This window comes from Cucurbita moschata, unplaced genomic scaffold, assembly GCF_002738365.1.
Source record: "Cucurbita moschata cultivar Rifu unplaced genomic scaffold, Cmos_1.0 Cmo_Scf00015, whole genome shotgun sequence".
NCBI lineage: Eukaryota > Viridiplantae > Streptophyta > Magnoliopsida > Cucurbitales > Cucurbitaceae > Cucurbita > Cucurbita moschata.
The window spans coordinates 4244249-4255381 of record NW_019268531.1 but is presented as its reverse complement, the minus strand read 5'-3'; the positions used below and the strand labels follow the sequence as shown (position 1 = coordinate 4255381).

Below are 11133 nucleotides of genomic sequence, written 5' to 3'. Positions count from 1 at the left end.
CTGAATTGCTTCTTAAAAAAATTGATTCCGATAGTATCAGCTTTCAAAGTGAAAAAAAAAGGGAAGAGAGAATCACTCGATTCCTTTCATCAGATATCTAGCTCATAGGAGACTAGCATACCTACTCAAATACCGTTACTAAGGTAACTAAAAGCAGGAACAAAACAACCCCAGGGAACCTCCAACTACAAATGAGTTCCATAGCACTAGTTGCCCAAACTCAACCGCCAAGAACAACTACCATGCCTCAACAAGTAAGTTAAGCCTATTAGTTCTGCCTACGACCAAGCAACGTATACTAGAGCCCCTAACCTTAGTTCAAGAAGAAAGTTTCAAATTTTAAGGACTAACTTGTAATTTAACCACGTCTAACTCAACTCACTTAATCACAAATTTTGAACGTTCGAAGTTTCTAGAGTTATTGTTGATACTTTTGATCTCCAACAACGTTATCAAAGAAGGTATGAATGGAAGCGTAATCGGGCAATTTAGCACGAACGCAATAAGTTGAAACGCTCCAAGCAAAACGCAAGTGAACGATAATCATCCATGAAAGGCTCCAGCCTCTCATCTATACAAAAACGAACACAAATGCTACCATGTTTATGAAACAAAGAAAGAAAGAAGTGAAAATGGGTAATGAAATAATGAAAAGAATGAAAAGAAGCCCATTTTTAATGTAAGTTTAGAGGAGGACTTTACATGGTAAGTAAAAGATTAGAGAGGTTGCAATCAAGTTGTACAAAACTTGTCTCTTTTTTTTGTTGTTTGTTTCACTAAGAAGCCATTATGGAAGGTGCCCCATTATGAGCACAAGAATAGCTCTCTGTTTTTCATGCCATTCCAACAATCATCCTCTGTTCTTGCATTGCGCACCACACCATAACAAGTTAAACCAATGGAATGGGGCATTGCATTGCTTATCTCCCTCTCTCCCAACAAATCCCTTCTTGGATCATCATATCATCATCATCATCATCATCAACAACTCTCAACTCTCTCAGCTTCCACATTTCTAAAAAAAAAAAGGTTTGTTCTGTTTTTCACTTTTTGCATCCCCTTCTGCTGGGGCACATCATACCAAAATATACAATCAAATTACACTGTCCATCAATCATAATTAGCAGACTGTTCGCCCGTAACATATCGATGCAATATAGAGATTCTTCGACCACTTCTCCTGCGATGATGATACAACATATATTGCAGAAAACCAGCCATCAATACTAGTTCGAAGTTTTGCTAAAACAGAAACACATTGGGTTCAGCAGTTACCACAAGATTGCTACGAATGAATCACGTTTGAATGAGGTAATCGTTTCGTGTTCTGGTTTTTTTATCGATGTTATGGTTGAGTACTTTGTTTTCAGAAAGCATTTTCTATTTTCATACGATCGAAAAAAGTTTGATGAAAGAAACTCAAGATTTGAACCATTAGGAAAAGGCCTGGTGAATTTTCTACTCGTGCTATAAAACGTGTAGGTGTATGATAAATTTTGTTATGAAGATGCGTTCGTACCTTCACATGTGTGCTGGGAAATGCAGACGTTCGCAGAGTCTCCTGAGTTTCGTCCATCAATTTGCGTTTGGGTATGCTTAAAATGAAGGCAGCCTGATCTGCAGTTGCTGCCATGCATGTTATTCTGTAGCCACTTTCCCATCTGCGGTGAATACCTTCGCTTGGGTATAAAAAATCAAGCTCCACAACCTTGAGTGATTGAGTTCATACAGGACAAGAACCAAGAAAGAATTTTCAGAAGACAATAACAGAAAATTGTATGCAAAAGTAAAAACAATTCATAAATTAATACGAAATCGTACCTGATCAGAAAAGCCAGCATTCCTAGACATAACCACGCCCCAGCGACTTCCAGCAGTGGTCATGGACGTAACGTGGAATCCTTCCTTCCATTTCTTATTTATCCACTTGAAAGGAAAAGATTCACTAACTTTATAGGATTGCTGAGTATAAGGTGTTCCTGCAAGATTACGCCGAAGCTCAATAAGAACACAAGATCATAAGCGCCTATTATTGGATCGTGAATAGACGATCAAGAACCAAGGAATGAAATAAATTCTCCTGAGAGCTATAATATCTTTTATTGAAAAAGAAGATTAGCACCACTTGAAGTCAAACCCAGAGAAATCTCTGGAATGAGGAACTAGAAAATATTTTTTAGAACCGGGCTCGATGGAAGAAAAAGCAAGGAGTGCTCAAGTATTCTCTCTATAATTGGTAACTCCTAGCATGCCCAGTATCGCAATCGCACTCTTGCAATAGCGGGATAGCGATTGTGCGGCACTTGTTCTAATCAAGCGAACAAGTCAGCTGTGAGAAATACGAACGTCGGCGTATGTTTGGGCCTCGAGCACTTTGCAAGAAAAGGTTTAGAAAACGTGCACGAGGAAATACATTTGAAAACGGTTTGAAGAATGGAAGAAAACAACATTATATGACTATAAGCAAATTAAGAAATATCACAGCTTAAATAGCATATAACTCAGGATAGGAAGAAGTGACAACTAATCATATCCCCCTATAGTATATTTTGGGGCATTTTAGCCTTGGCGGGTGTAGACAAGGGGAGTACGTTTGAAAACGGTTTGAAGAATGGAAGAAAACAACATTATATGACTATAAGCAAATTAAGAAATATCACAGCTTAAATAGCATATAACTCAGGATAGGAAGAAGTGACAACTAATCATATCCCCCTATAGTATATTTTGGGGCATTTTAGCCTTGGCGGGTGTAGACAAGGGGAGTACGTTTGAAAACGGTTTGAAGAATGGAAGAAAACAACATTATATGACTATAAGCAAATTAAGAAATATCACAGCTTAAATAGCATATAACTCAGGATAGGAAGAAGTGACAACTAATCATATCCCCCTATAGTATATTTTGGGGCATTTTAGCCTTGGCGGGTGTAGACAAGGGGAGTACGTTTGAAAACGGTTTGAAGAATGGAAGAAAACAACATTATATGACTATAAGCAAATTAAGAAATATCACAGCTTAAATAGCATATAACTCAGGATAGGAAGAAGTGACAACTAATCATATCCCCCTATAGTATATTTTGGGGCATTTTAGCCTTGGCGGGTGTAGACAAGGGGAGTACGTTTGAAAACGGTTTGAAGAATGGAAGAAAACAACATTATATGACTATAAGCAAATTAAGAAATATCACAGCTTAAATAGCATATAACTCAGGATAGGAAGAAGTGACAACTAATCATATCCCCCTATAGTATATTTTGGGGCATTTTAGCCTTGGCGGGTGTAGACAAGGGGAGTACGTTTGAAAACGGTTTGAAGAATGGAAGAAAACAACATTATATGACTATAAGCAAATTAAGAAATATCACAGCTTAAATAGCATATAACTCAGGATAGGAAGAAGTGACAACTAATCATATCCCCCTATAGTATATTTTGGGGCATTTTAGCCTTGGCGGGTGTAGACAAGGGGAGTACGTTTGAAAACGGTTTGAAGAATGGAAGAAAACAACATTATATGACTATAAGCAAATTAAGAAATATCACAGCTTAAATAGCATATAACTCAGGATAGGAAGAAGTGACAACTAATCATATCCCCCTATAGTATATTTTGGGGCATTTTAGCCTTGGCGGGTGTAGACAAGGGGAGTACGTTTGTTGCTGGAGTCCCATATAAATAAACTTGGAAAAAAAAAAACTACGTGCAAAACAGTTGGCACAAAGAGAAGAAATAGAAGAACCACAGGTTCACTAATATCTGAATTAAAATGCAAAAATTTAAGTGCCAAGCCACTGACCTTTTGACATAACAACCAGGGAACTACCATTAGCTGCTCCAGCAATTGAACTAATGTAGAAATTCTTTTCCCATTGTTCCATAATCCAATCCTGACAAGAATCCAACTTCATCAAGATGATTGAACACAGTAAAATTACATGGAAACACTGTAAGATACGACGAAAAGTTATCAGAAAACAAAGCGCTGTGATGTTATGTAACCTTGTGAAGGAAAACCGACGACAACTCGTAAACCTGGGAAGAGAAACCTGTTCCAGCATCCATGATTAGGGCCCAGAGATTCGCTGCAGAGGCCACACAACTTATAAGCAATCCGTCTTCGTTGCCCTTTTCTATATGTTGGCGCAATCTCGAGTCTGCAACATTGTAGTGGTACCTACAAGTCCAGCAACTTACCATGTAAATATAATAAAAAAACACATTGTATCCTTTCTCTATTGTTTTCTTGTAGAACAAAAACACACACTCTGAAGTTTCAGTATTATTTGGAACATTCAAACTAATATGGTAAAAAAATCATTTCTGTTCAAAGACATTATGCAAGATTATGAAAGTCCCCTAGTAGCGTCAAACTAATCCATAAAACATGATTTGGACCGTGAAACATATAGCGTCTAAGAGTGGTTCATTTATATTCAAGCATTGTTGAGCCAACGCATTCTTCTTCTTCCCATTGCTAATATACGGTGTTATATCATTTTCCTTACATTCAGAAGCAAAGCTTGAGGCATCAGCTCCAACAAAATTGTCTTCGCTTGCTACGAAATGTTTTAGAAACAAAAAATATAACTTTTTCTTCATCACAATAATATCTTTATTCTCCTTTGGTCGGTGTCAAATTAACCCAATTATGTACTTTCCTTTGTAGCTCATGAATTGTGCTTCACGATTTTTCCTACGGAAGTTTCATCGACTTCGTTCTTTCTAATGTAACATCATTCCAAGGTATGAACCAAAGAAAATGGACCGCCCGTATAATAACTATTTGGTTTTAGGTTTTTTTGTTTTTGAAAATTAAGGTTGAATGGTCGAATATGTAACTAGGATTGTCCTTAAATGGGAGCCACAGATCCTTCTCCGTCTGAGAGACCATTATTGAAAAATAGAAAGACGGTTATCAGCATGGTCATCATATTATATTTCCAAAAGCGAAAGACACACCTTAACACAAGCCAAATTGTTCAACCTACCCACTTAATGCATGTCTTTATTCGAAATGCCACAAAAAGTGACTATGGAAATAGAAAGATTATTCAGAAACTATATGTGGAAATCACACATCTTGTTCGATTGAATACCATAATCCTACCGAAAGACAAGGACTTGGTCTATATTTGATAAAGAAGAAGAACAAAACTCTCAGTAAATGGATATTGAGATATTATCAAAAAAGCAAAGCCTTGTGAAAAAACTTATAAAAGCTAAATATACTCCTGCAAATAGACCCCAGACGTTCTGCAAAGAGATCATGGAAATATATAAAAAAGCCCCAACACCTCGTCACCAATCACATTTACCCTAGGGTGGGTGATGGAGGAAGCACACCTTTTTGGACTACCCTTGAATTGACAATACCACACTAGCCTTACGGTATCTACTTTTGTATAGACTCTCTCATGGCAAAACGGCCACGTTAAAATAAATATAATAAAATAAAATAAAAATAAAAAATTTGGGATCTGAAGCTTGGTAGGAAAGGAACTTAAAGGATAATAAAGCTACGGAATGAGCCGAAGAGACACATTGAAATGGCTTCCTAATGCTAACGGAGTTTTCTCTACTAAATATTTGATGATGGACATAAAGGAAGGTAGAAACAGTAAAGCTCACAAGCAAAGACAATATATGGAAAGGAAATCCTAAAAAAGTGAAAATTTTCTTGCGTAAAATAGCGATAAAGCCATTTCATAACTCCACTTTCCAAGTTGATGCTCATTGTGCAAGGAAGACAACGTATCACAAAACCACTTATATATGCAGTGCACATACTGATATGCTCATAAGTTGTGGACAAAGATTCTCAATATCTTTGGATAGCATCTCACTTTTCCTAGGGAGGTAAACGAGTTACTGGACATGGCCTTAACGTACCACCCCTTCAAGAATGCAAAAGCTCTAGAATGGAAATACTTCATTATGGCTTTTTTTTGGAATCTATGGAAAGAAAGAAATCAAAGAGTATTCACGGAAAAGACACAAACTTATACTAAGCTCTTCGAAAATGTTGTTTATCACACACTATCTTGGTTTAAATTGTCTAATACATTTGCTTCCTATAGTCATACTTCTCTCCTTGTTTAGGAAGGTCTTTTGTAAGTACCTTGGATAATGCATCACTAAGTTTGAAACCAAAAAAAAAAAAGAAAAAAACATGTTTGTCTTTCAAATTTGACTATGAATGCAAATGTTTCCTTAGGAAAGATGGAAATCATAGTGAAAAGACGGTAAGAAAACCAGCCCACATTTTAAAAACTAAAAACGAAAGATCAAATAATTATCAAACGGGGCCGAACAAAAGAATATTTTTAATGCAAATTAGTACGAGCTACTTGATACAACGCACAGCTTGGTAGTTCAAAAGTCAAACCACAATACCACTGAGATAAATTCATTAAAAATGGGGTAGACATGAAAGAGAGTGATTATTAAGCAATAAAACAAAAGCAATGCAAGACCATGGAACATTAAAAGTAATCAGCGAATAAGAACATCAAACGCACCTTTGCTTCATGGGCCTACGTGCATTATAAACCGAAATCCATTGCGTGGCAGGACTACCTAACCTCACTCTCTTCTTTGGTTGCTCATCTTCTTCCAGATTTATAAGCAGCCTACCACGCTTTTGCCCAACCTAGTGCAGCAAGGAAACCGTATAAAATGAGGAAGTCAGTTCCCTACAAATTAAATTCCAACTTGTGCACACATTGGTGGAAAGGAAATTGTAAAAGAGAGGTAAGGTGGGAAGGAATTAGAAAACGATAGGCCACCTTTAATGCTCCATCAATTCGAATTGGCCTGAGTGGTATACATGGATCAATCAGGCCTTCAAAAAAGGATATTAGTTTTGAATAATTTGGCTCCTCGTCGAACTTCATATTTATTACAGCTTCAAGAAATTGCTTGAATGGTGCTGGGCAAAAGCAGCACATTAACTCTGGAGAAGTGACCATCTTTTTCTTACATACAAGAAAACTCTTGTTATCACCCTGCATTTATTTGTCCATGGATAGAAGGGTTAGTTCTTTAATTTGGAAATTTCGAAAATGTCATTGGTCTATTAAATGTCGGTTTTCTTCCCCAGATTAAATTGCATGTCCTTCTAAATTGTATGCATAAACAATAAATAAAACAAAACAAAATAAAATAACTCATTGTTCAAAATTCTGTTAAACAAATGGTTTTAATCATTAAACTTAAAGAAGATTAAACTAGAGCATTAAGAAAGCTGATCGACCTGATATCCTTGCCAAGGTAATCTTCCTTTTATAAGGAATATTAACGTGTAAGCCAATGACTCAAGATCATCTCTCCGACTTCCAGTTCTACCTAAATGTGCATGTACACTTGCATACCTTATCGTCCCCCTGGTAGAAAAAAATATATTTACATTGAAACATATAAATACTTCAAAAAAAATATACATGAAAGTGAAAAGTCCCACAAACCTGAATATGTCAGGCCTTTGATCATATTCGACATGTTGACCACTAGCTACATCTTTCCATTTAGAAGCTGAACCAAACATGATCGTAGAACGAGCAATGAAATAGAGAAAGTCAGCTATCAAGTAGTGAACTTTTGGTCAAGTACAAGAGATTCATACTGGAAAAATAGGTTGATGCTATGGTATTGATGAGAGCATACCTAAACCAAGATCAATAAGATACAGTTTTTTCTCATCTGCTGTCCCCGCTTGACCAAGTAAGAAGTTCTCGGGCTTCACATCTCCATGCACAAACCTTTATTTACAAGACGATAAACGATTGTAAGAGATAATTAGGAGCTTAAATGAGAATGAACGTTCGGGGCTATGTAGTCATGGATTAAATTATAAAACAAATCTGTAATCCTTTGGAAGTTTTTTTTTTTTTTTCTTTTTTCCATCCATTTGTTTATTAATTGAATATTTTGTTCTTTTATCAAAAATAATTTATGTTTTGAAGAAAAAGTTTTGGTAATTATATGGAGTTAAGGGAACTCACCCCTTCATGTGAAGCTTCTCAAGAATTGATATTGCCTCCACTGCAATGCAAGCAACCATACTTGGAGACATCCTGTTGAAGATGCAAAATTAAGAAGGTTGAACAATAGGCCAAATCTGCATGAATAATACCGTTCGAGACAGAAATGTCATTTATCTTACGATTGACCAAGAGTGTTCCAGACATCCCACAGGCTCGGCCCGAGCATGTCCATGACCTGGTATCCAGTTACAAAATGTCAGACATAAATACATTTGAAAACTTAGCTGCTAAGGAGCGGTCTAGTTCAAGCCTCACCAGAATGTAGAAATCGCCTTGACGACCCTTGTAATGAACCCAAGGAATTCCATAGCATCCATTTAGAGCACTTAATAAGACAAAAGACGAGAAAGCCATAGCAGTTCAGTAACGTAAAACAATATTGTTAGCTTAATACTAAAACTTAGAAAAAGGTTACCGAATAACTCTTACCTATACACTTGCCATTCATAAGGAGGACCATAACTGCAACCTTTACTATTGTGGTGCTCAAGCTTCAGAGCAACCTGTAAGTTCATTTTAATCAGGAAACATGCTTTGACACGATTAATTCATCAAATCATTGCAATAAGGATTCATGTAGTGATCGATACCTCAATTGCATCCGGACCTGTCTGATCAGTTCCACCACTGACTCTTCTACCAACAAAGACTTGGCCAAAACCTCCCTTGCCAAGTTTCTTTTCAACCTTATATACAGGAGAATTGCCCACTTGTACCTGCGGAGATCAAACGAAACACATCAGTCAAATACTCGAACATCCCAACCACATTGTAATGTGGTTTTAATTGAAGAAAGACAAAATAAATGCATTATACGTCCAGAACAGATGAGAATCACAGTGATGGAAACTATAGACTTGGGTTTTTCGTTAATGTAACTGATAGTGAAGCCTCCACATCGTTGTAACCGAATATTCTAAAATGACATACAACAATGAATGCACGAGGTCAAGAAGACAAGGGGATACCCTGTCAGGAATAGGAGCTGTGCCTGCTTCCTCTTCAACTCCTATTACTTTATCCGGACTTCCACCCTCTATGGCCATATCTTTATTTGCAACAGCCTCAACACGATTGAAAACAGGCTCTGCTGCCCCAAGGGCACCAGCTTCAGGAAGAACCTCACAAGGTTCAGGATCTAAATCTATCAATCTGATTCCGCGTCCTCTCCGGGCAGCCGTTGGCCTTGCAGGAATTGCCACCGAGGGACCTTTCGCTACGGCTGCATTACCACCTCTTCCTCTTCCACCACCAACCCTCCTTCTGGTTCTATTAGGGGCCGGCACTGCCAAATTCTCTCCTTGATCAAGTGGTTGTGTACAAGGCTGAAGATCATCAAGCCGTCTCGATCTCCTGGCTCCACTTCGCAGTTCAGGCATTGTCACCCCATACACATCACATCCTGCTTTATTTACCCGATATATAGAAGTCATCCAAAAACATTACAAATCCAATAATATTGGAGGAAAAATGATAAACATGTTGCATAAACATAACCTTAGATATTGAAACCAATAACATCAATTCTAGAAAAGGAATCTCTGACAAAACAGACTTTCTTCTTTGACGATTACACGTACGTTGATATCAATCAGAGAAAAAAAAAACAACATAGTAAAAATAAAATACCAGAAAATTGGGGAAATATACATTCAAGAGTAAATAGAGTTGAAAAGTTTTGTTCATCAAAATACCAAGAAGTATGAACAAAATGTACCTAAAAAAGATTGCTTGATCCCGTTGCAAAATTAACACAGGTCCCTACGCTTTCTTGACCCTTCATAACTTGATAAATCATAAACAAAGTCTGATAAGAAAAAGAACACAAATCAGGCAAAACGTCGGAGGAAAAGCGAAAATTACAACGAAAAAGGTTTCATCGAGCGATCATACATGAAAAAAAACCCAACACAAAAAGGAAAAAAGAAATCATAAAAATAACAAACCAAACAAATGAAAACCGATCATCACAAGAAAAACACAAAAACACAAAAAAAGCCAAAATCAGTAATGATCCGATTACGATGGAAGTAACGAAAACGGACAAATGGGTCTCAAAAAAGCGAGAAAATCAGAGAAAAAACTTACAGATGGATCCGGAAACAGAGAAACTGATGATCGGCGATGAAGAAAATCGGATCTGATCGAAGATTTACCAACAAAAAAAGGAAAAAAAGGGGATGATGGAGTCTTTGATGTTGGTGAGTGAAAGGAGAAACACAAAACTTGCTTTTTGATCGTTTGTGTGTATTTTAGAGTTATGGGGTTGGAATCAAAGATAAGCTCCGGACATGGAAAACGCTGGTAAGAAATTTATCCTGCTTGCCCTAAACATTGGTATTTTTTTTTTTTCTTTTTAATATTATTATCAGGTGGAGATTGAGATTTTCAAGATTTTTTTTTTTTTTTTTAATTTGTCGAAAAGGTAAAATTTAAGGAGAAAAATAAGAAATTGTAGAAATGAAAAAATGTGATGATGATGGTGATGATGATGATGATGCTACATTCATGTTTTCCACTTCTAATATGTTTTCCCTTTCTATCCTTTCTCTCTCTAAAATTGTAACTTCTTTTTTTTTTTCATTTTTTAAATCTAAATTACGGTTTGGTCCTTTAACTTTTATCTATTTTCACTTTGGTCCCTAACGTTTTTTTAGAATTTGGATTTGGTCGTTGAACATTTATTTATTTTCACTTTGGTCCCTAATGTTTTTTTAGAATTTGGATTTAGTCCTTGAACTTTGGTCTATTCTCACTTTGGTCCCGGTAGTTTTTTAACTTTGGATTTGGTCGTTGAACTATTATCTATTTTCACTTTGGTCCTTAATGTTTTTTTAGAATTTGGATTTAGTCCTTGAACTTTGGTCTATTTTCATTTTGGTTCTTGTAGTTTTTTAACTTTGGATTTGGTCCTCGAACGATTATCTATTTTCACTTTGGTCCAAAAGCGTCTTGGGGTTTAGATTTGGTCCTTAGATGAATTATTATCTATTTTTATTTTGGTCTCTGATCTTTTTTTGAAATTTGTAATTGGTCCTTGAACTCTTGTCTATTTTCATTTTGGTCCTTAAGTTTTTTGAAAT

General features: G+C 36.4%; 1 protein-coding gene across 6 annotated transcripts; it reads right to left on the bottom strand.

Moving 5' to 3' along the window:
* Positions 1-623: 623 nt before the first annotated feature.
* LOC111453378 (casein kinase 1-like protein HD16) lies at positions 624-10400 on the bottom strand. Of its 6 annotated transcripts, none has more exons than XM_023094454.1 (18): positions 10139-10400; positions 9768-9857; positions 9019-9455; positions 8641-8766; positions 8480-8553; positions 8306-8375; positions 8170-8225; positions 8009-8080; positions 7671-7765; positions 7472-7538; positions 7261-7390; positions 6794-7012; positions 6527-6657; positions 4008-4182; positions 3805-3895; positions 1822-1979; positions 1520-1708; positions 624-1180 (listed from the first exon to the last, which is right to left on the bottom strand). In XM_023094454.1, the coding sequence occupies exons 3-18, from the start codon at positions 9427-9429 to the stop codon at positions 1121-1123; spliced, it is 2124 nt and encodes a 707-aa protein (XP_022950222.1). In that variant the 5' UTR covers positions 9430-9455; positions 9768-9857; positions 10139-10400; the 3' UTR covers positions 624-1120. The 6 variants fall into 6 exon arrangements, with proteins under 6 accessions (XP_022950222.1, XP_022950221.1, XP_022950225.1 ...); XM_023094453.1 differs by having other exon boundaries at positions 9019-9452; XM_023094457.1 differs by having other exon boundaries at positions 9768-9835.
* Between the last annotated feature and the right edge of the window lie 733 nt (positions 10401-11133).